The following is a 25,182-nucleotide window of genomic DNA, read 5'->3' as shown; positions in this document are numbered from 1 at the left end:
CAAGGAACCCCAACTGTGAATTCACTTCGCCTGTGATGGACTGGGGTGTCAGATCAGGAGTGGCCTCTATCATCACGGTAGCCCAGGCAGGACCATCCTCCTCCTCCTCAGTACGCTTCTTCCTGGGTGCTTGCTCATATAGATGCCATCGTTTAATTCCTGGAGTGCTCACCTCACAGCCCTGCTTCTGCTGGTGGCTGAGGGGAGAGGACTCTTGCTGTGGTGCAGTTTTGAGTTTACAATTCACTAAATCCTGAGCAACCAGCCCATGGCTTCCTGGCTGAAGAAACACCACACACACAAAGCTGCTCCAGAGCTGAAGCTATTTATTAAGACTTTTTTTCAGAAAATCTTTTCCTTTTCTCAAAAAAAAAATACAAAATGCAAAAGCAATTCTGTTACAAAACTGCAGGCTCCAGGCAGTGTGAGGTTTGTGGTGTGAATCAACACCAGCATCATTAACATCACTGCTGGTTAACACTAGAAAAGATAGGAAATAATTAGCTCACAAAGTAATTAAGAGCTCAGCAAACATGAAACCTAGAAACCTCCTGCAACCCTGGCGGCTCAGTCTTGCCACTGTATTTCAAGGTGTCCCCGTCTGTGAGAGGAAGAGGGAAGGAGACTAAAGAGCTGGCTCACTGAGCGATACAGCCTTTCAGCTGCACAAGATCAAGGCAATTCATTCATATGAAGGTAATGTATCAAATCCAGCAATGACAGGGCCTTACCAGGATTGCAATCATCCCAAAACTTTAACTTGCTTCCACACAGCTTCCTTCCAGACACCTGTCCCTTAGGACTGGGTCTGGAAGTTCCAGTCAGCATTGGGGTGATGTTGACGTTGGTTAGAAAAGCCGGCTACTTGGAGGAGATGAGTTGGCTGTTTTTCTTTCAGTTCAGTGAACTGAAACGCAGACTACCAGCAGGGACACCTTATTGCCACTACCCATAGAGCCCCAGCACTGCCTGGGCCATCACACACCCCCAGAACAAGCAAATAAAGAAAAACAAATCTAAAAGCAGCAAAAATGTAGACCACCACCCGTGCGGTTCTTATTACATTATTTCATTGAAGCTTTAATAAAGAATTATTAAAGGATTCTAATACACAAAAAAACTCTCAAAAACTGAAGGTAGCTTTGTATTGTTATGGAAATGCTAATATACTGCCAGAAACACAGCAGCAGCGAGAATAGAGAGGCTGCACAGAGTCTTACCCTATGAGGTACGAATATCCCTTCTCCTCCTCATCAAGCAAGCCTTGCTCTTCAGCACATTGGCCATTGATTTCTTAAAGATTTGAACGTTTCATGGTACTTTATTTGAAATTCACTGTAGAGAATCATGGTGTAATAAGGAATATGTCAGAGACGTTTGCTCTGTGCCTGAGGAAGTGGTTGAGTCACTGAGATCCCTCAAGAGTGCTTTATCAGCTGCTGGAAACCAGACAGACCAGCCAGACCAAGTACCTTCCTCCATTCCCACATACAGGGAAATTCTCATATCTTTCAACTACAAACACAATTGAAAAAAAAAAGATCCCAGCATTTTTAACTATAAAATATTTAAAATATTTGGTGCCCACTTTATTTTTTAAAGAAATAATTAGTTGGATTTTTTTGCAGCCTCCAATTGGGAATTGCCAGTTGTTAATCGGCTGGACTTTATATCTTTGCACCTGCGGAGGAGGAATGGTTTGAATGGGTAATCTCTGAGCTGCGAGGCCAAAACTGCATTCGGACAAGCACCTATGCTAAATATTGCATTGAAAACAAAAATGCAACGTTTATAAAATGGACTCGCAGAGGTCATACTGACTCGCCCACCCCTGCCTGGGTCAGACGCCTGCATGGCCGGGCGGAGCAGTGTGCTCGGCCTCACTGCTGCCACTACGCTGGAGGAAACCACTGAAACCCTGAGGGCCATCTCAGCTGACTGCTCCAGCGGAGCTCCTCAAACACTCACTCTGCTCCAGGACTTGGGGAGCCCCCAAGCAGGCTCCTGTGTAGAGCCCTTTCATAAGACAAAAATCAAGGATTCCTCAAGTCATTCTATGGGATAGCTTCTGGGATCTATAAGGATTTAGGGTCCTTTAATTCTGCAGGAATGCTGTATGTGTCCTGCAGGACTCGGTGTCCTCCTGAGTTTGACAGCAAAAATCACACAGGTTTTAAAACTACAACAATGTACTTCAGCACATGCGATTGATCATTTTCAGGTATATTTCATAAGTTTAAAGAGGAGTGTTTGAATGCAAAGGAATGTATGTGTCCTGGCCTTGTGTACAGCATTATTGTCCATCCCGATATATCATATCAGTGTATATATTTGTACAACAATATAAATGCTGCTTACACTTGAAGTAAAAATACTGATAACAAAGTAAGACCCTGGTTCAGACGCTTTGGTCAGAATAAGCAAGATTCAAAGTTCAAAGCCCCAACCCCTATATTAAGACAGGTGATTCCTGAGCTCCAGGATCAATCAGCAGTATTTACCAAACCTCAATCAATACTAAGCTTTTCAAATTCTAAGACTGACTGCACTGGCTGTGGGTTTATTGCTGTTTATTTTATCGAGGTTTATTACATGCAAATATAAGTATAAATGCAGGTTTGTGTTTTAAAGCAATATTGGAGTTAATTTCCTCATCTGCCCTAGAGGAGCCGGTCAGCAGTGTCACAGCACAGTGCCACTGACCAGACACGTACAGTACCGCACCAACCAGTCGCTGCATATAACAAATCATGGAAAAACATTAAAAAAATAAATATAGGGTAAATGCCCCAAACAAATTTAAATATTAGTGACTTTTTGTCACAGATTGCATTACTAAAAAAAACATTCAAGTTTTATACCATTAAACTTAAAATATAAATTGTCTTGAATATAAGGTTCTTTTCTACGGATACTGAAGTACAGGCTTGAACAGCTGTAGGGGTGCTCTTGTATTCCTGAACAGAACTGTGCCAAGGTGCCCTGGCAGAAAACAGCACTACTGTCCTCTCAGGCAGGGCAAAGGGGGCAATGGGGCACTTTAAAACCATAGTAGTTCAGGTGGGTAGCTGCGTCAGCATGCGTAGGCTGCAAAGGAACAAGTAATAGGTTTATTCCATGCTGAAAAAAAGAAGAAAGAGAACACAACGTTTCGGCCGTGGAGCCTTCTTCAGGTGAGAAGAAGAAGACTCCACCTGAAGAAGGCTCCACGGCCGAAACGTTGTGTTCTCTTTCTTCTTTTTTTCAGCATGGAATAAACCTATTACTTGTTACTTTAAAACCATGCTTGGTGTCCAGTTTCACTGGGGCTAAACAGCAAAGGAGGGCTCAGACCTCAATAGGAGTATTTAGGGAAGAGATGACCGAGATAAGAACTTGAATGTTTTTCCATTAAAAAAGCACAAATCTTGTGTGCAAGCGATTACACATGCGTTCATTCTCACGCACAGGCAGAGGGTGAGTCATAGTGTCGGGGCCAAAACTGATTTATCTGAATTATGAAGCTGTCAAATTTAAATGGCAGTAAATTGGAATGTGTCAAATGACACCAGACAGACTAGTTTTTACAAATGGAGCTTATCCGGTCGAATGCAAGCCAGTAAGTGGCACAAACAATGCTGTTTAGTTAGCTTTGAACACACAGGTTTAACAGCAACTTAAATTTCTTTATTGTATATCAAATAGTTAAGGCACAGCATCCTCTCCCACAGCCTGGTGTCTGTCCCTGAGCACGTTCACCTCTGTGGACCTGATCATCATGATGGTAAACCTGCTGTCAGGCATGTAAACTGGAGCTCACCCACACCCCCCCCCCCCCCCCCCCCATCCTGTGCCTCAGTGTCCCTCACAGTTTGTGGGGATTCACCCACTTGTACGTCCCCTCGTACCGGAACCCCACCTTCTTCAGCAGCCCATCTGCCTCTGCTGGCCCCCGGCTGAGGAGAGAGAGAGGGACAGAGAGAGGTCAGGGGAAGAAGAGCTACCTCCTCTAAAGCCTTCACTGTTTACTGTAATTGTACAGTGCAGACCTAACCCTAGAGAAATCTGAATAGTTCCAAGACAATGAAAAACACAAACATCAGCATAATCCAGAGAAATACAGGGGGAATCCATACAGGAGCTGAAAACTTAAGACAGGGTCTAACATCTGAAGAGAAACAGATCAAATGCAAAAGAAAGAAGAAACGAAATAAGGATAGATAAGGGAAAAAAAGAATGGATGGAATAAAAATGAAAAAAAAAATAGACCAAAAAATAAAAAAGGGTAAAAGACAAAAAAGGAAGCCTATAAAAAGCCTGTATGTAATTTTTTTTAAATATGTTTGGGAATGAAGACTTGCAGTTTAGCTGTTTTGTATTTGAAATGCAAGTTTTGGGGAAACTATCCCCAGAAATAAGGGGGGGGCCCAGTCACCAGGCTCCCCCAAGCCGAGTCTCCGACACCAGCTGACACTGAGCCTGCAAACACAGCAACCGACAGACAGCAGCCCCCGTCAACACTACCGCTGCTCCAGACCACACAGCCCAGACACACAGTTCCCCCCGACTCCCCCCGAAACCACACTGTCGTTGCTATAGATCACACAGGCCACAGCTCACTGAGGTTCCTGAGAAAGAAACACTCTACCCTGGACTTCATAGAGTTCAAAGAAATTATTTTGGCAAGGTTAACAGAGGCAGCTAAAAGATACAATACAAGGTATTGAAATTAGCAAAAGTACGCAAGTCCAGGACGGCACTCAAACAGCACAGGACTGAAATGAAAGACATGCAACAGTGCAACAAAGGACGCAGATGTAGCTGAATTAAGAGAGGTGTTGGAGCTCACAGAGAGGACTATAAAGGTCCACAAAGAATAATTGAGGAAACTCGCCACCTCTCACAGTAGCACCAACAGACATCGAGGAGCCCTGAAGCTCAGGACACAGCATCACCCAAACACAGAGCAACACTGACAGACACCAGCCTGCAGAGACACTCACTCTCCTGTGCTCTGACATCACCAGACCCCCCTTCCATCACACTACAAACACCAGCTTACCCCCCTGCCCAATGCCCCCCTTCACACACCTCAAACCCTCACACCGCCCCTGCCTGCAGCACAGCGCCTCTCAGGCAGACAGATCGGCAAGCACAGAAGCGTGTCTCTCCCTTTCTCCCTGCTCACTGAATCACATACCCAATTCATCCATGAACATAGGCGACCTCATTAATCAGATAAAGGGAAGTAGATAAAGAGAGGAAAACAGTGAGTTCTGTACACAAACCCTCATTCGTGATTAGGCTAGTGCCACAAAGACATCTAAACATCTAAACATGTTCGGGAGAGATCCAGGGCTAAATTCCGTACAGAAGACTGCAAATTTCCTTCAGGACAAGCGTCACACCCAAAGCCGGAACGTTGCGTTTCTTTTCTTCCCTTTTCAGCAGGAATAAACCTTTACTTGTTCCTTTGCAGCCTGCGCCTGCTGACGTAATCAGACTTGACCTACGTAATCTACTGTATAATGTTCTACTGTGACACTGCAAACAGCCCTGAGCTCCTGGGGCAGGAGGGGGGGCACTGCAGAGCCCTTCACAGAAGCCAGGGGGTTTGCTGTCCATATCTCCTGGACACCTGTTTGTGCGTCACTGGGCTCTGTGTCCTGGCAGCCACTCTCCCTGTCGCTCCGCGTTCTGCTCCCCCCTTACATCAATCGGCAGGAGGTGACGGTCGAGAGGAAATGCAGGTGAATACCCAATTGTTAAAACATAGAGCACGTTGTCGATCTAACTTTCCTCCACTCAGGTAAGTCAGGTGCTGCACACTAACAATAGACACGCCAGTGTCGGATTTCAGACTCAGCTGAATTCCAGGAAACGAGCTTAGTGGGAACAAAGGAAAACTAGGCTGGTTTACAGTACATCAGCATTTCTTAAAAGGCAAATAACTATAATTATCTTTGCATTTAGCTGAAGTAACTGGATAACATCAAGCACCCGATAGTAAGTGCATATATTGTCTAACAAACCACATTTCTGTACTTCTAAAGAGCAAATGTATTCAAGGAGGTAAGAGCAGTTACTCAGACCATGATTTAATCGAGGTTTTTCTGCTGAAACTATGTCACACTAACAGTTCTTAGCCATTTAATACAAATGTTACAAGTAACAATGAAACAATCAATGTTATACTGCTGGCTTCAAGCCAGCTCAGAGCTCTGTGCCTCACTTGCCCTGATGAGCACCGAGAATGGACAGCCTGTTCCAGAAACCCCAAGCCTCCGTGCAAAGCAGTGTCTCCTGTCCCACATGTGTTAAATACAGCACATCCCCCTTAGTTTCCCCTAGTTCCCTCTGGGTCATGCACATGTAACACATTTGCTTACACTTTCAGAAATCACCCGAGAACCACAGGGTGAAACAGAAATACTGTATTTCTTATTCAGCAGAAAATATATTTCATATATTATCATAGTGAAGTCAACTTCTTGCATGACCAATAATTAATTAATTTGTCCCAAACATGAAATCTGTTGCTGTGGGGAGAATGTGCTCCTGGCAGCTGTAAGAACACTGTGCAGTCACAACAGAGTCGAGATATTCAACCTGGGTCCCCCATCAGACCAGCACAGTACTGCAACAGCCAGTCACACTGAGACAGTGAGCTGCAAGGAGCTTATTCTCTCCACTGCTGCACTGCCCCACTCTCAGCACCGACCTGCCGTAGGTATAGGGGAGGGGCTGTATTTTCTCAGACTCGATCTTGTGCAGAAGCGGGGTGAAGATCCTCCAGGCCTCCCTCAGCTCGTCACTGCAGGAGAGATAACAAGACACTGTCAGGCACACACAGGACTGAAAGAGCAAGAAATAAAATAAAAAAGACCGAGGTACAATGTGGTCATGTGCAGTGGGTGTGTGAAATGCTACAGACAACAGGAACTGGGGAGGTACGGACCTGAACTCCTGCATACAAGCTACAAGCTTGTATGGAAGCTCTGGAAACTCTTAAAAGCTCTTAAGCTCTTAAAAACTGTTTCCAATGACAGCCTTTGATACGTCCATATGAAGGCACTATAGAGCCGCCCATGACTGCAGAGTCAAACTGTGTGGTTTTACCACAGCATTTCTGCATCCATGTAATAACTATCAAACTTGCAGTGCCAGGTCCTGTATGATACACCAGGCAGAGCGAGACGAGAAGCTGCTGTGTTGGATGTGTGTGCTGGAGCAGCAGTCCGGTTGGTGCAAACACAGATGCTCTGTGAACACGAATCTGTCTGCCGCTGTGTGGGGAAGTAAAGACAGATGACTGGTATGAAGAGAAAAGGAAATGACCTGGATCAGCGCCGAGCTCATGGTGACACAGTGAAACACAGCTCTAACCCTGATGCACGTGGAGCTAAACTTAGCCTGTGGACTGTGCACACCTCTATAACAGTAATCAGCAGGGTGGGGTTTAATAGGGAGAGCTGGAGCTTAATCCATCAGAGCGCCAGTCTCACAGCAGAGGAAGAGAAGTGTGGCCGGAGGTGTCTGACTGGGGCTGCCTGCCATTCTTCACCAAAGCCAGAGCCTGAGACGGTCAAGGACCCTGGTCCTCTTGCACACACTAACCGCCTGCAGCTCAGTCACAGTGGGTATGAGTTCACAGTGATAAGAACAATCACAGTCTTTGTTACTTTCCTTTTCATATCCTCAACAAGCTCTTCAACAGATCCCCTTATAGCTTTATTTTAACCTGCCATCCTGCTCCTTTTAGCATAATCAGTACAGTGACTCAGCCAGCAAGTTCATGCACAGGAGTGATTGTCTGTGAAATGAGAGCAGAGCTCCATCTGCTGGAGAGAGCCTGCACCTCACTCTTCGTTTGCTGGCCCACTCCTCTCGAAGAGATGGACACCAGAGTGTTGTTTTCCTTCAGGGAAGGCCCTGCTGAAGTTCTAAACTGATCTTTCTGAATTGTTATACAGGCACTTTAAAGCTTTTCCGATTTGATAACATTAGGATTTTCCCCTCTTTTTTGTAAATATTTCCCTAAATAGTGGTGGGAAAAGCAGTGGTGCAGCTTTGGTGAGCTGTATTATATTGGTGAATCCAGCAGATGGCAGCAGAGTATAACAACAAAGGTTTTAGACAAAAGAGAAGCGGCCATTCACCTCATCTACCTCATTTCACTGAAGCCAGTCGCTCTGAGGATCTCATCCAGCCACTTCTTGGAAGAAGCCAAGGTTTTCGCTTCAACATCATTGCATCAGCACTGAGCAAACGTGTTCCAGACTCCCACAACCCTTTGTGTTCTCAGTGTTAAACGCACTTCCTCATAGTTTACCTTTATTCATTTGGCAGATGCTTATTCAAAGCAATAAGATCTGCTCAAGATGTAAATACTGAAAGCATTAATCAATTAAAATGGTGACGCATTGACTGCGGCAGACAATTTTGTGTTCCCCAAAACATCTGCATTTATTGCAGTTTGGCATTGTAACATCGTAACTAACTGTGGCTGAAAAGCTGATCAACACATTTGTGTTCTCTAGAATCGACTACTGTAATGCTCTTCTCGCTGGGGTATCTAAATCTACTTTGAACAAACTCCAGTATGTCCAGAATTTGGCAGCCAGAACCCTGACCAGGTCTAGTGCAAGTGATCACATTACTCCTGTCCTGGAGTCCTTGCACTGGCTTTCTGTCAAGTTTCATGTTGACTTCTGCATGGCTTGGCACCTCAATACCTGTCTGAACTATTATCACCCTACTCCCCATCTCACTACCTTCGCTCCTCTAATTCTAGCCTCTTGACTGTCCCCCAAGCCCGTCTACATTGTATGGGTGACAGGGCCTTCTCCTGTTATGGCCCCAAGCTCTGGAACTCTCTCCCCAAGGATATCAGAGGGTCACCTTCTCTAAACTCCTTCAAATCCAGACTCAAAACCTTCTTCATTAGAAGAGCCTTTACTTAACTGGTTCCATTCTTCACCCCTCTGCTCCTACTGTATTTTCTACCACCATCTACAGTCTCCTCTGCGTATTCTCACCGTGTTTATCTTGTGTATTTTTTATTGTTTATTTTTAAATTGTTGTTGTTGCTGTTGTCATTCTGTAAAGTGCTTTGAGAAGCCAACTTTAAAAGGCACTATATAAAATAGTTTATTATTATATTATCATCATCTGCAAACGTCACAAATTTACTCATCATATAGATTCTAACACAGATCTCTGTAGTGCTCTGCTAATTACATCACCTTTATTGGTGCATTCAACAATTCTTAATCTGCACATAGACACTTTTTACACTAGTTTTGGCTCTTATCACACCCTTTTAACAACAGACATGATGTTCGCCATGTTTCTTTAAAACAGAACCAACTACTGTATACATTTCCTCGCCAGTTTATTAAACTCTATGGGCTGCTGTGCTCTAGACTTTGATTCTGGTAAGAAATGTGAATGGCTGCCTGTAAAAGTTCTCACTCAACGTAAATTCCAGTCACTCTGCAGCTGCATGCTGTGCTGCAGATGTCTCCATATCGGATGTATTGCCGATATCCTGTACTGGAAACTGCCAGAGCCAGGAACAGCCTCATAGCAATAAGCACAACAGCTCCACACAACTGCTGCTACTTCCCCCCACTTCCTCCTCCCCCACCACCCCTTACCTGGCGTCTCCCTCTCCCTCCATCACTCATCCTTCGGCCACCTAACTGCCTCCCCCAGACGCTGCCCAGTACCACTGTGGTCCTGTCCCATAGCTCTTTACGAACGAACTCCAGGAAACAGGGGCTCGTCTTGAAAGGACAAATTCATCCAGACATTTTCAAAAACTGCTTTTGAAAAAAAACCCGAACAATACCGGGCCACATTGAACAGGAACCTCACCCAGCAGACGATGAGCACAAGGCTGGATACACCCTGGATGGACAGCCAGTCAAATTAGAGACCCCAGCTAACCTAGACAGCTCATCTTCGCACGACAGGAGGAAGCTGAAGCAGCAAGAGAAAACCAGAGCAAATTCACATCCAAGCTAAACTGACCTGCGGACAAAGTGCATCTGACTCCCGCAGAACACATCCAGGATGAGTCTCTCATAGGCATCGGGCAGCTTCACGTCCTGCAGCACAGAGACAAGGCAGCTAAGCATCAGCAACGGCCCCTCCTGCCCAAACACACTGCCTGCATGGGGGCAGGTAGGGTTTGAGGGGCCAGGTGCTCGAGGTTAGAGCTGAATGTTAACATTACGCTTAGATTATGGTTATTAGCCTTGCGGTCTCCTTTAAGTTAGAACATGATAAGCGGAAATCATTAGATCTAACACTGTCTATTACTCATCAAAATGACAACATCTGTCTCTCTGACCCTGTAGCGGCTGCCATAGGTGAGGTCCAGCTCAGCCTCCTCTGGGTTGAAGAACATTCCAGGCTTTTTGGTCATCATCTTGGCGTAGACGGCTTCGTTGGGCTGCACTCGGATCACCAGCTCGTTGCGCTTGCAGTGTTGGCCAAAGATATCGCCCGGGACATCGCAGAACTGCAGCCGCACCTCCGCCTTGCGCTCATTCAGGGCCTTCCCGCAGCGCAGCACGAACGGCACCCCTGCAGAGGAGGAGACGGGAATGCGGAGACGGGTGTAGAGGCACGCTGCACCGCGGCTTGAGATGAGGGGGAGGAATTAGGAACAGACAAACACCGTGCAACACGAAGAACACTGGAGGGCAGAGACAGGCTGGCAGACAATCAGAAAGTCCCTCACCATCCCAGCGCTCATTCTGGACGAACAGCACAGCTGTGGCAAAGGTAGCTGTCCGGGACCCACGGGGTACGGTCTGGTCGTCTAGGTAACCAAGTTTTGCTTCCCCCTCGCCATTGGGGTCACCCACATACTGGCCCAGAACAACATCATCCAGCGACACTGGCCGGACACACTTCAACACCTTCACCTGCAGGGGAGACAGGGCTCAGAACACACACCGCAGTGTGCGAATGTCGCAGAGAAACATGCTGTCTCTAAGGCTGCCACAGCTTCTTAAAGAGAGTCTGTGTAAGTCACCTTCTCATCTCTGACGTCATCCGAGCTCGTGGAGGCCGGCTTCTCCATGGCAACCAGGCTCAACATCTGCAGCAGGTGATTCTGCATGACATCCCTGGGACAGAGAGAGCAGCTTCAGTCAATTCAGCAGTGAACCTCTGACGAAGACAAACTCTACAGACAACAGGAAAGAGGGGCACAAAGACTTGTGTTGCAACATACCGGATAATGCCGAACTCATCGAAGTATCCCCCTCTGCCCTGTGTCCCAAAAGGTTCCTTAAAGGTCAGAACCACACACGCCACACTGTCCCGGTTCCAGATTGGGCCAAAGATTCGGTTCCCAAACCTGTGGGAGTGACAGTGAACACAGAAGCATTCAATCAGGTCACCAGATCTTGAGTGATATACAGGATCAAGTGCTGATTTGTGTAGACATTTGTTTCGAGAGACAGCTTCCCCGAGTCCTGACCTCAGCACCATGAGGTTCTGGACCATCTCCTTCCCCAAGTAGTGGTCAATGCGGTAGATCTGCTCCTCTGAGAAAAGTGAGGACAGGTGCTTGGACAGCTGGTCCGAGCTCTCCAGGTCCTTCCCAAAAGGCTTCTCCACAATCACCCGATTCCAGCCCCTGGGAGACAAGGAGAGAGAAACAGGAGTAAGGATAAAGAGAGGGAAGTGGTCAATACATACAAAGTCTTATTACTTTGTATGAATATTTGGTACAGCAGAAACATAACCATTGGACCCCACTGTGCACAGACACAATCTCCACTTTCAATTCATATACTTAAAAAAAACCTCTGAAAAGGTTTCTGAAGTCACAGTGTGAGAAGACAGGCTGACCTGAGGACAATTCAAGACCCCAGTTCAAGAGAAACTCTGAGAAACTCTTCTCATACCGAGTAGACAAGTGTCTTTTGATTGTGAATCTTCTCTCCATTAACACCATGACAATGCAAATCTATACACCTACACAGAAAGCAGATAACAGCACTGCTCATGCTGCCTCTGACGTCACCCCCTCTGAAATCTAGAGGGAAACTCGAGCAGCGTTTTGGCAGAGTTCAAGCAGGCAGAGAGGCATTTTTGCCCGTGGAAATTATCCTCTGCCCAGACAGTGGTGTTGTGGATGAATGTTGTGCAGGAATCGTGCTGCAGCAGCACAGACACAGATCAGAGTCACACAGCAACACTGATGAGATGGTGCAACACAGGACCAGTCACATGACTGGGATAAAGAGGAACACGCCTCTGGCACCGAGAGCAATGAGGCACAGGGGCCCAGCTGAGCTGCAGGACGTTCGTACTTGGTGCTCATGCAGGCACGGCGGATATTCCGGGTGACATCCTGGTACACACTCGGGGGCAGCGCCAGGTAGAAGAGGCGATTGGCACAGGTCCCGTTGGGCAGCGAGGAGATGTGGGCATCGAGGCTGCGGAACGACGCCTCTTCACCGTAGCGCCCAGAAAGGTAGGAGTTCCGCTGGAAGAACTGAGTTAGCTTTTCCTGCTCCGACTCCACTGCCTGGGGACACAGAGAGGCATATAGACCGTGAGCTGAGGGAATGCAGGGCTGAGAGGGTACGTTGTGCTGGTAATCAAAGGCTTCAGTCAATGAAAGACCGCACATTTTCATTTCTACTGCTGCTTGGTAAGGAAAAGAAGTCATACTGCAAGCAAATACTGAGACATCTCTCCTGCACACACAAAGCTAATGGTACAGTTCATACAATTAAGTTGATTTCGAATTTGCACATTGTCACTGCCAAAGAAAACAGTACATTTTTTTAATTGAAAGTAAACAAGGGCACTGGAAGTTCAAATTGTGAGTGACAAGGAGGATCACTGAATACCACAGTATTCACTCCAATGGCAGCTTACAGGCACAACAGGTGATACTGCAACTCGCCTGATGTTTACAGGATAATTGAACACCTAGGAAAAGGCACATTAGAACACGGACGTCTGAGTTCTGAGCAATAAAGATCAAGAAACTCCCCTGATCAAACACATCAGAAAGGGCAGCTCAGACTAGACGTCTCAAGGCAAGAGTTTGCCTCCTTTCAAACCTGTACAGTTAGGGTGGGCAGGTTGAAGTTTTCACATGAAATGTTTATGAGAAAGTAGCCAAGAAGGAAAACGAGAAGGGCTCACCAGGAAGGCCAAAGGAGGCTTTAATAAAGCAATTCTTACCTTTATGGCCATCAGGACATATTAAGAGTGTTTGCAGAAGAAAACAGAAGTGATAGGAAAACTGACTCTGTACATCATAAATGGCAGCCGGTACAATCACAGATCTAAAGATACCTGCATAGACAGCAAAAGATGTAACAATACCAAATGTTTAGCAAGCTGTGTTGGTTAAATGCTCTTAGTGATGATAATAATGATTTATTAATTGCGTTTATTAATTAGCTGTCTTCGCACATGCACAGAGGAGCTGTGTATCACTGCGCCACCCAGAGGTCAGAGCAGGCGTTACAATGGCAGGCAGCTCCACTTCAGGGACTTTCACTGGAGGCACAAACCAGCCTGCTGGAGTCACGCTGAGCTAATGGAAACTTCATATTATCTCTAATACAGACAATAACACTACTTCCCTTTGACTTCCCCCCTATAGTCTACATAGGAAACTCTGAGCTAAATATTGCAACACCCTCACTACTGGACCAGAACCAGGAGAACGGGAAAAAAAAACACATTTAGGAACAGTTCAATAAATTGTTTCTTGCAGTAGGGAGCAGTACAGAATTTTATTTAATTATTTATTGCAGAGTCACAAACTAGGTACCAAGGTTTAGTGCATTCTTGTGTGTTGGAGTTCTTCACTTTGTGCCCCAAGTCTCTGATTTAGTAACGTGCCGTTTTCATTTTGCTTTGCAAACTTATTTTAGCTTTTTTAACTGCATCTTTTCATTGCAAGGCTCTTGGTCTATTGCTGTCAGACTTTGTAGCATACTTGCTTTTAATTCATGTGCAATGGGTATAATTTAAAACTGTCACTGTACAAGCTATTATGTTGAAACAGATTACACCCTCAAACCAAGCTTGTGAAGGAGCTAACAAAGCAGTGGTGCTTTTTCTATCACCTTCCACCAGGTGTTAAAATTATTTTTTACACATTTAATGAAATCAAAATTTGTTCAGTGCAGTAGTTTTAAGCTTAGCCTTCAGACATAGTTTATTGTCTCTCTATTGAAACAAGAACTGTTTAGCCGTATGAGATTAGAGGTTATATCTGGGCTTTGTCTTCACTAAATTGTCAATACGTTTATCAAGAATGTAAATTGTATTCTGTGTATTTCTTGTTTCAGATTAATACCCCTGATTAAACCCCTTGCTACTGATTACATTCCTGGACAAATCGATATTTGCAAACATGACAAGTGGGCTTGTCAGCGACTTCTGTGAGAGAGAGTCAGGAAACAGACTTAACCCTGAAAGATGCAGATCAGTTGCTACCCAGCTCTAAATTTTTCTGCAGTTAGAACTGGTTTGATCATCACTTGGCGATGATTCTCAGGAAAGTACCTCTCTCGCTGTCCTCTAGTTGACCTGCTAGGTGCCACTAAATCTAAATTGCAACTGCTCCAGAGAGAAACGAAGAAAAATTTTCAAAAAATGTCCATTGTTTATTCTTGTCCTCAGTCCCTCAGTAATGTCAGCATGTTCATTTCTTCTCAGGAAGTACTTCATGATTTGCGTGCATAAGTGCTCATTAACACTTTTCATTGTCCATCCATCATCGAACTGCTTCATCCAATTCAGGGTCCGTGCAGGACAGACACACAGCCATGCACACACCTGGGACAGTCTTCCCAGAAGTAATAATAATAAACTTTATTTTATATAGCGCCTTTAAAGGTGGCTTCTCAAAGCGCTTTACAGAATGACAACAACACTAAATAAAAAGAATACACAAGATAAAACACAATTACAATATACAGAGGAGACAGTGGATGGTGGTACTAAGAAAAACAGAGGGGTGAAGAATGGAACCAGTTAAGTAAAGGCTCTTCTAAAGAAGAAGGTTTTGAGTCAGGATTTGAAGGAGTTTAGAGAAGGTGACTCTCTGATATCCTTGGGGAGAGAGTTCCAGAGCTTGGGGGCATAACAGGAGAAGGCCCTGTCACCCATACAACGGGCTTGGGGGACAGTAAGGAGACCAGAATTAGAGGAGCGAAGGTTGCGAGGTGGAGAGTAAGGCAATAATAGTTCAGACAGGTACTGAGGTGCCAAGCCAAGCAGAGCCTTGTAGGTGAGCATGAGGATTTAAAAGTCCACACGGAACTTGACAGGAAGCCAGTGCAAGGCCTCCAGGATAGGAGTAATGTGATCATTTGCACTAGACCTGGTCAGGATTCTGGCTGCTGAATTTTGGACATACTGCAGTTTGTTCAGAGTAGATTTAGATACCCCAGCGAGTAGAGCATTACAGTAGTCAATTCTAGAGAACACAAATGTGTTGATCAGCTTTTCAGCCACAGTTAGTGATAGCATAGGGCGTAGTCTAGCGATATTTCTGAGTTGAAAAAAAGATGTTTTGACAATATGCTGCACATGTGGGTCGAATGTTAAACCAGAATCGAATATAACCCCAAGGTTTTTCAATTTAGATTGAAGCTCAAGTACAAAACCATCTACAGATAGGGTTACAGGACTGGCTTTACGAAGTTGATGGGGGGTACCAATAAGCATGACTTCAGTCTTGTCGCAGTTAAGATGAAGGAAGTTTTGAGTCATTCAAATTTTTATGTCAGAGATGCAATTAGATAGAATAGAGACAGCCACATCAGTGTCAGGTTTGGTATGGATGTATATCTGAGTATTGGCAGCGTAGAAATGATAGCTGAGGCCATGTGATCTTAAAAGCTGACCAAGTGGAAACATGTAAATGCTGAAGAGCAAGGGGCCCAGTATTGAGCCCTGAGGAACACCAGATTTAACAAGACCAATTTCAGACCTGTACCCATTGAGAGAGACAAAGTGACAGCGATCAGCGAGGTAAGATTTGAACCATTTGAGAGCAGTGTCAGAAACTCCAAACACAGTCTTGAGATGAGAAAGTAAGATGTTATGGTCAACAGTGTCAAAAGCAGCACTGAGATCAAGAAGGATGAGTATAGAAAGAGAACCAGAATCAGAAGCTATTAGAAGATCGTTAGTGACTTTGATCAGGGCAGTTTCTGTGCTGTGAAGTTGACGGAAGCCAGATTGGAGGGGTTCGAAAAGGTTGTTTGTCATGAGGTAGTTATATAACTGAAGTGTGACAGCACGTTCTAAAATTTTTGCAAGAAAGGGTAAGTTGGAGATGGGGTGAAAATTGTTAAGGTTGTCGAGAGCCATGTTAGGCTTTTTTGGCACAGGGGTAATGGCAGCAGTTTTGAGAACCGTTGGTACGATGCCAGTGCTCAAGGATTCATGTATAATATTGAGGACAATGGGACAGAGAGAAGAGAAACGGGACTGAAATAAAGTGGTGGGAATGGGATCTAAAATAGATGTGGTGGGTTTCATGCGTGTAACCAGTTTACTGAGGGATGCTGAGTCAAGAAGAGAGAAGCTGGAGAGAAGGGAACCAGAGAAGTTGGATGAGGAGGGAGGAGGTATGGAAATGATATGCGTAGTGGAGAGAATGTGATGCCGGATATTGTCGATCTTAGAACTAAAGAAATCTAAGAATGTGTTGCAAAGTTGCGATGAGGCAGGCAATGTGGTGGGGCAGTTTGGCTTGAGCAGTCTGTAATTTAAGTAATTTAACCTACTGTACCAGTATGTCTCCACTCAGCCTGTTGAGTGCAGACAGCAGCCCAGGTCTGGAACTGAACTGAGGGCCCCAGCACTGCGAGGCAGCAAAGCTGACCACTGAGCCTCATGCAGCCCTGTGGTAAATGATCTCTGTTCTTCCACATTAGGCTAAAGGCTGCCGTCACAGAATCTAGCAGGTGTACTTAACGCAGGACAAAGGCACTTGCCAAGTGCAAAATGAATTACATACATTTATTGAATGACAGTTAGTAGAAAAAATTAGTTATATTTCCTTTCCTTTTCCCAGTCCTGTTCCCCATCTCCCTTGTCCCCACGTTCTTTCCCACAGCCCTCCCCTGGTCTCTCTGACCTTGAGATACGGCCCGCTGTTTTTGAGGATGTCGTCCACGGTCAGGTTGGAACGAGCAAACCCCACGAAGCGAGTGTCTTCTGGGAGCAGACTGTCCCTGAACAGCCACCTGTGAGATACAGAGAGGTGAGAGAACAGTGAGCACTGGGCCAAAGAGACAGCACACAGCCCTGCGATATCAAAACAATCTCCCTCGGATAGTGAGACAGTCCGAGCTTTCCAAAACCCCTGTAATAAATATTTTTCATGCCCTGCTTGACCCGACAGCCGAGTTGTATGTCTGTGCTCCTAACTCAGCTGTTGCTTCCCAACAGGGCTCAGTTTCGGACTGCAGGAATATGCACACAGATTGCACTCACCAAAGTGTGGGATATATCTTCTTTTTTGCCAGGTCTCCCTGTAAAAGAAAACAAATGGATAAATAAACGGATTGAGAACGGGTTCATGGAGAGAAAACACAGAGTCCAGATAATCAGAATCCTCACACTGGGGGAAGTGTAATTAGTGGAGGAGCAAAGTGATCTGCATTAGGCTTGATGATCTTACTAGCATGTCAATTCAGGTACAGTTGGTAAACCTGTCAAACTTGTCGATGATGACCAAACAGGAACTGTAGCAAGAAACAGAATTTAGAAACAGCTAAATAAATTCAAAGACCTAGACAACACTCCAGTAATAGAAGCTTGCAAATGATGTTTATATGGAAGAAATATGGAATATGACACACAAGTAAACTATAAATATAACAAGGATGAGAGTGAGCTAGACTAAGCTGTCTATTAAAATAATTTAGATATTCATGCTCTCCCATCATTTTCATTCTCTAGACTATATGGGAAAGAAATCAAAAAGGCCACTGAATCTTAAAATAGATCATTATGATCTCTTGTTTTCTCTTCAGGAATATCACCTTCAAGACTTTATGGATAACAAAGGCATAAAAATAAGACATTTAGTTCCAGTTCCAGTACAGTATATTCCTCGTTGTTTGCCATTATTTCCACAGTAAACTGGCCTCAATGTCAGAATATCCATTCTTGCTGCATGGCAGTCAATTAGCAGGTCAAGGAAGTGTTCCGAATTGTAGTGGATTTATTTTCCTAGATTTGGATTTGATTATTGTAAAACATTCAACGTGATTTATAAAAGCCTACAAAGAGTCAAGGAAATGAGAGCAGGTGTGGGGCTCTGGCCAGGGGGAGGCTGTGCTTGTGCTGCTCCAGAGGAGGGGAGGAGAGGGGCGGTGAACTGATTACAAAACCAAACAGGAAATCAGAACACAAAATCTCCTACATGGAAACACAAACCAGACAAGACCTGAAGACAAATTCCTTTATATCAGCCACTGCTTTGCAAGCCCAGATAAATAAGATTGTGCACAAAATGTGTGTATAACAAATTACATCAGTTCAGCTTCTTTCTCTGTTCTTCTCTGCAGGTAACCATCTGTTTTGGCACAGATGCAGCTACAGATTTATGCAACATTATATAAAAGTTTCTCACTCGTTCCCCTTACTCTACCTCCACTCACCAGCGAGCCCAGAACCACCACAACACAGCTGTGCTGACTGACGTAAGAATCCATCTCTCTCAGGGGCTTGCAGACTCCACACACACCATTCTGCTGCAGGGCCCAGGCAGTGTTACCCGGACACACACACGGACACAGGGAAACACGCACACATGCACGCACACACGAGTGTGTGCTTCTGTTTGTCAGCTGCAAAACTGCTGTGCAAGGATTCCTCAACAAGCTCTATATCCACAGCACAGGGAGAGCTGCTTATTTCTGAACGAGACTAATTCCAGCTGAGCAGCCTGACTGAGTGAACACAAAGCCATGGTAACAGAAGGATGGAGAAGAGGGAGAAAAGGAATTATCTAACTCTTCCAATTAAACACAAATAAGCAAAAAACAATGTTCTTGGCAATACAATCTATGTAGTTATGATTCTATTAAGTTAATCTCTTCTTTTTCTATTGGAAGTGACAAGTGTGATGTTAAACTGCTTTTGTTAATAAGATTACACTGCAGCTGGCCAGAACTCCACTGTGTGCACACACCAACCTCTCTTGCCATGGAGACACAGACACCACAGGACCACACCTGTGCCATCGAGACGCTTATTCCCAATACATCCACTTGTGCTTCCGGTATGAATGCGCGTGGAGCCCCTGGTTCAGCCAGATATTGTTGTATTTCTTTACTCAATTACATTTTTTTTGTCATAATGCTTTTCTTTTAACTGCACTAATTTGCATCAGTGAACTTCTCAGTATCCCAGTTCCTATGCATATTACCTATCAACTACAAGTTGAGGCAGGTAAACTCAAACCACCGTACCCTGTCACTGTTAGAGAAGCATTTTCAATTTATCCCCCACCATTCCACCCAACCTGACAAGATCCTCTCTCACTAATCTGCTGACATAATCACCTCCAATCACCCATCTCAGACAGCAGTGGAGTTTCTGGCACAGCGCAAGCAGCATGCGTCTGACATGATAACCATGAGACAGGTTGTGAAACACTGGGCAGCTCTGATTGAACGATCTGCAATACAAACATCTGGCCAAAATCTCAGACTCCAGTATCACTGCATCTAGGAAAGAGGCTCATATAGAAATTGAAATCTCCACTTGTTTGGATTCAGTAGAATCAAGTTACATTTTTTAAAAGAATCACTTAATGGGATACTAAAGATCATAATGACTTTCATTGCCTTCCAAATATATTCATACCTGTGATGAAATGGCAACAAAAAACATCAAATATTTACATATTCGATAATGTTTTCTACTTTAAAAAAGTCTAAAAATATTATACAGGAACCGTAATTTCATTGCATAGAGCAAAGTCATGTTGGTTGTAAATAAAGTTCCGCAAACACAAGGTTCACATTTACTTATGCTGAACCTCTGTAGGGAGCACGTTGTAAATCCTATTCTGGTAGGGATTACACTGTCTAGACGCCTCCTGTAATGTGCTGTGAGGTTCTGGCACTTCAGAGAGGACAATCTATGAACCTTCATCTGTACAGAGGTGCTCCATCAAACCCTTTGGTTTCCAAGTAAACCAAAACCAATACACAACAGTGAAATGCATGGAATTCCGGAGGGCTGCATTTCTCTTCTAAAGAGCTCTATAATCTACATTAGATTCAAGTTAATTATGACAAATATGGCTCTGTGCACTGCTATTATGATTACAAAAATTATGCATAAGTAAGTACTATATGAATTTATGTCCCTATTTCATTGTGTGTATGAATAAACTTCCAGAATTACAGTACCCTGCAGATTTATCATCATTCTATTTAAAACAGGTCATTGATTATTTTTAGATTTACAGTAACAGCCATATCCAGGAATGCAAGAAAATTGTAGGATTCTGGCATAAAGGCATGACTGAATGCACAAGGTGCTGTATGTTATACACTGTAAAACACCTTCCCAGATGGAGCCCTGTCTATAACAGGCAGCTTGGATAATATGGCCAAGAGAATATGAAACTAAGTAACACTTAGCTCAAAACAAAGCACGTATCAAGAGCAGTAAATGATATAGCCTGACTTTGATCATGCACGGCCTGAAATGTGCAGAAACCTGCCAATTGTTCCACAAGGTTTATGGAATACAAATCACATCCACAGTATTTTAAGGTGCAAAATAAAATAGAAGAGCTCAGCAGAAACATGCATCTGCCAAAGCTGCATTCCGATTGACAAATATTCCTTATCTGAAGATGTTATCTGAATAAGGAAATGTGCAATATGCACTTCACTAGAAAAGCAGATGTTGAGTAAGAATTATTTTGCAATAAACAAAGCTTGCTTCAACCTCCCCCTGTCTGAACAACTAGGAACAGCTCCCCCAGAGTTTCACAACACGCACTGCTTTACAGTGCGACACCACAACTCTTCATCTTCCAGCCATCTACTTTCTCACTGCTTCTTCCAATCCAGGGTCACATGGGAGCTGGAGCCTATCCCTGCAAACAATGGCGCAAGACAGGGTCCCCTGGATGGGACCCCAGTCCATCGATAGGCAAGCACACTTTCACACCATGGCAAATGTCCCCAGAAGACCACTGATCATTATCCCACCAGTAGGTCTATATACCTGTAGCTATATACCACGCAGACAGCACCCCAGGTCTGGGATTGAACCCGGGGCCCCAGCCCTGCAAGGCAGCAGTGCTGACCACTGCACCCTTGTGAATAATCTTAACGGTAATTTTGGGGACCATATTATCCAGAAGTGGAACTGGGGGAAGGTAGTATGTACCTTCAGCACCAGGAAGCTGAAAACATAGCGTGCAGGTGGGGGCTGCATCACCTCCAGTTTTATACAAAAGCGAATCAATCCTTCCAACTGCTTCCCTGGATCACATGTTGGCCTCCAGCCCTACTGCAAGCACAGTGGCGAGAACCCAGAAACAGCATCTTGGTGAATACTTGTCGAGAATATTAGAAAATATTCCGAATATTGTGTATTTTAAATATTGAAAGCAGCAATTTTCTGTCCAAGTCACATTTTGTACCACACTACAAACAGAGTGCCCTGGGGTGTGTTCATGCAGATGAATTGAGAGGCAGCAGCCCTCTCTGTGGAAAGAAAAAAATCTTCAAAGCAAGAAAAGCAAGTGATTGCGACAGTGCTCCATCACCGCTGGTCAGCAGATCTGCTAGTAAACTGTAAACTCCCCCTTAGAAAATGGGTCCAAACCTGGACACTGCAGCTTAGCGATGTTCACCTGCCTAAAGTCAGCGGCCCTGTTGTGGGCACAGTCAGATGATGTCCCGGCCACAGGGCTGCTGGCCTGACTCTTATCATACAAAAAACATCTGAGTCTCTTGTCACACCCAGATCGGTCTTTACAAGAGACCTGTACACACTGGAGAAATCTCAGACTCCTGGAAAAATTTCCAGTCCTGCGATTATACACTGTTGTATTTCAGAACGTGTAGAACACTGTGAACTTGATCTTTTTTCCTTGTGTACCTTTTAAAGCTGAAGAAAAAGTCATAAAAAGTAATCTTTAATTAAACACCAAAAGTAACCCCCCCCCCCCACGTCCTCTAATCTTTCCCCTTCCTCCCTCCCAGCTCCTTCCCTGTTGATTCCTGAAACTCCCTCTCCCGGCCTGATCGCCTGCAGCTCCGTTCGAGAGAAAGTGCTGAGCGGCAGTGACTCTGCACAAACTGCTGCCACACCACAGTCTTCCTTATACAAACAAGCAGCCTTTGTTAAAAGAGGTTACTGTGATTTCTTCAAACAACTGTGAAGCAACAGAATGACTTTGCTTGACTTCAGCTGGAACTACCCTTATTTTTACTGCCTGTCCAAAAATTACATTATTTACTTAGCAAGCACAGGTATGTTGTCTCTTGACAGAATAAAAAATAAAAACATTGAAGAAGAGTTTCAGAAAATCAGATGTTTTTACTCTGAAATAATTTATGAAAATCCATACGGTAAGTCTGTAAAATGTCTAGATATTCCCAAATTAAACAGAGACTGAAGCTTCTCTTTCAGACAGTCCAAACAGCTGTATTAGCACATTCAGGCTGTATCCTGCCTTTGTTGCAGGACCAGTGAACGGCTGCACTTTCATCAGAGGCAGAGGGGAGGGCTGGGTACCGCAGTGCCGTTCCCAGTAAAAATCACCACAGGACGACAGCTACTTTTAAACCACAGAAATAGAAACTATTTTTATTTTCCAAGTATGAGAAATTACCCTAGGCCAGGCTGAAAAAAATAAGGAAGAAACAATCACATGTTCCCCGAGGCAGCTTGATAATGAAAATGTTCATGCGTTCTGTTCACTGACTGTAATCAAACCCATCGCTTCCCTGTCCTGACACCCTGCCTGCTCAGGTCAGAGAACTGCACTTCTCAGAAGCTACAGGGAGCTCACATTACCCCCCATAGCTTGACAACAGGATCGTGGCAATATCTGCATGGAAACACTGAACAAATTAACAGAACAGAGAGCTGTAGACCTTGTGAGCCATTTGAAATCAGGGCAAATGATAGGGTCACTGATAATCGATCACTAGACTGGCAGCACCAAGCACACCACACACCAGACACCCCAAACACTCATGGAGGTGGCTCTCTTCATGCAGCGCAAACTGCAGAAAAGGGGTACTCACAGAAGCACCCATGATGATGAAAATGTGGGTGTCGGACTGGTGGAACTCCTCATCATCATACAGCTCCTTCCTCAGCTGACCGAAGACCTCTGATCGGCTCAGTGGGGTCTGCGGTGGAGAATTCATTCTCTCTGGAGACACAGCGAGACGAGAGACTGGGGATTTCATTCCAGTAGAACCGCGAATGTCTTTTTGTTACTGGTTATTTACTGAATTGCTAGTTTACACATTTCCCAGATCTGCTGACTAAAACTGAGCTGTGTTCTCCAGGAGACAGGCTGCAGATCGCTGCACAAGGGATGGACACAGCTCTCCTGAATGGAAGGAGACACAGACCGGAACGTCCAGCGTCGGGAAGCGGCGGGTCAGCCTCAGTATCGAGTGTTACAGCAGCCTCTTCATCCCTGAAGTCCCTGAATTTAACATTCTTAATAAACCTGGTTGTCTAAACTCAGGGACAGATGGCAGCCGCCTACTATCTTACTGTATAACTGATACAGAAACTCATTTTGCATTTAATTTATTTACCACAAGGTAAAAGAATGTATTAATAAAACCCCATTAAATATAAAAAATTATACAATATTTTTGTTGTGGTCTGTTTTGAGTACTGAAAGATATTACATTTCTGTCAGTACTTACAAATGGACAAATACAGTAATTACTCAAACTATGGTATACTTATTTTTTCGAGGATGTTAATGCACTCTAACCCATAAACAGCACTCTGGAGCAACGAGCTTAACCCAGAGCAGGTTTTCACATCTGACCTATAGCGCCTGATTCAATTGCAAAAAAATAGAAAAGGTGGGCATAACATGTAAAAAGTACGTAATAGTATACTCCATTCATAGTGTAACAGTACAAAATAAGCAAACTCCTGGAGTTTTCAACTCAGCCCGCGTGTGAGTGACTATGGCTGAACACCCTGGGATGCAGCCATCACTCAGGACTAATCCGCGGATAATCGTGCTTACCAACAGAAGACTGATTTCACTTCAAAGCTACTATTAGCAAGACGCATTGACCGCCTCATCTCGCTTTTTGCATAACTGGGCTAGTCAGTGGCACAGTGACACTGCGCGCAGAGGGGCACTACCCGCCCACAGCCCCGCTGCACTGACCCCGACACCACCGACAGCCCAGCGGAGCCAGGGGCAGCCGGGCGATGCTGGAGCATCTGAGCGACCGGCACCGGCGCCAACGCGCACCTCTGCACTTACTTGCGAAGAACAGCGAGTCTGCAAATCCCGGAGCAGGTTCGGATCGTGACACACTCCCAATTTCCCTTCTTGCTTACTTCCCTATAGTCACCCCGCATTTAAATGACTCGGCCGCGTTCTGGAAGGTTATTGGTTGAAAGAAACTCACCAGCACTCGGTCGGCTGCCCATCTCGGGAGTTTTCAATGACGTCACTGAAGCGTTCGATAACAGCGAGCTCGAGGCCGAACAGATTCAGGGTCTGCCTCCGACCAATCAGCGATCCGCCCTGCCCTGACAGCCAGGTCACCTGGACCAATCAGCGGCCCGCGCTAGCTCACCCTGCACTGACAGGCAGGGGCACAGACCAATACAATGGCGCAGCGCTCCGAGAGGCGGGACAGTCGCGGCGGCAGGTGACGCCGAGCGAAGGCGGTGTGGGAGGGAGCGCGGGGTTAAAGCAGCAGTTTTCACACATAAGCTGCAATTGCACTCTCAACGTAGATCTGTGCATGTACCTCACGCAAATTCGGTTCCTCTCAGACCCTCAGTTAATACTCTAACAGGTTCCGGATTATAAAACTGATAGAAGGGTCTCAGGATGCTGCCTTCAACGGGGTGGCTGGGCAGCCTGTTCCACTCCCCTGCAACCCTTCGAGTAAATGCATTCCTCCTGTTCCATCGACACGCAGTTTCCAC

General features: G+C 45.0%; 1 protein-coding gene across 4 annotated transcripts; it reads right to left on the bottom strand.

Annotated features, from left to right (window-relative positions):
• Positions 1–306: 306 nt before the first annotated feature.
• Positions 307–24,701, bottom strand: g6pd (glucose-6-phosphate dehydrogenase). 4 transcript variants are annotated; one of them, XM_088909064.1, is made up of 13 exons: positions 24,654–24,701; positions 23,283–23,413; positions 17,485–17,522; positions 17,126–17,234; positions 12,315–12,532; positions 11,477–11,635; positions 11,228–11,353; positions 11,027–11,120; positions 10,730–10,916; positions 10,337–10,572; positions 10,015–10,091; positions 6,701–6,793; positions 307–3,935 (listed from the first exon to the last, which is right to left on the bottom strand). In XM_088909064.1, exons 1-13 carry the CDS (start codon positions 24,673–24,675, stop codon positions 3,845–3,847), a joined length of 1,581 nt encoding a protein of 526 aa, XP_088765190.1. In that variant the 5' UTR covers positions 24,676–24,701; the 3' UTR covers positions 307–3,844. The 4 variants fall into 4 exon arrangements, with proteins under 4 accessions (XP_088765190.1, XP_088765195.1, XP_088765194.1 ...); XM_088909069.1 differs by lacking the exon at positions 24,654–24,701 and adding an exon at positions 24,494–24,620; XM_088909068.1 differs by lacking the exon at positions 24,654–24,701 and adding an exon at positions 24,506–24,620.
• Between the last annotated feature and the right edge of the window lie 481 nt (positions 24,702–25,182).

This window comes from Atractosteus spatula, chromosome 2 (genome assembly GCF_055471065.1).
Source record: "Atractosteus spatula isolate fAtrSpa1 chromosome 2, fAtrSpa1.hap1, whole genome shotgun sequence".
In the NCBI taxonomy this organism is placed as follows: Eukaryota; Metazoa; Chordata; class Actinopteri; order Semionotiformes; family Lepisosteidae; genus Atractosteus; species Atractosteus spatula.
The sequence above is the reverse complement of the archived record's forward strand: the minus strand, read 5'-3'. Positions and strand labels throughout refer to the sequence as shown.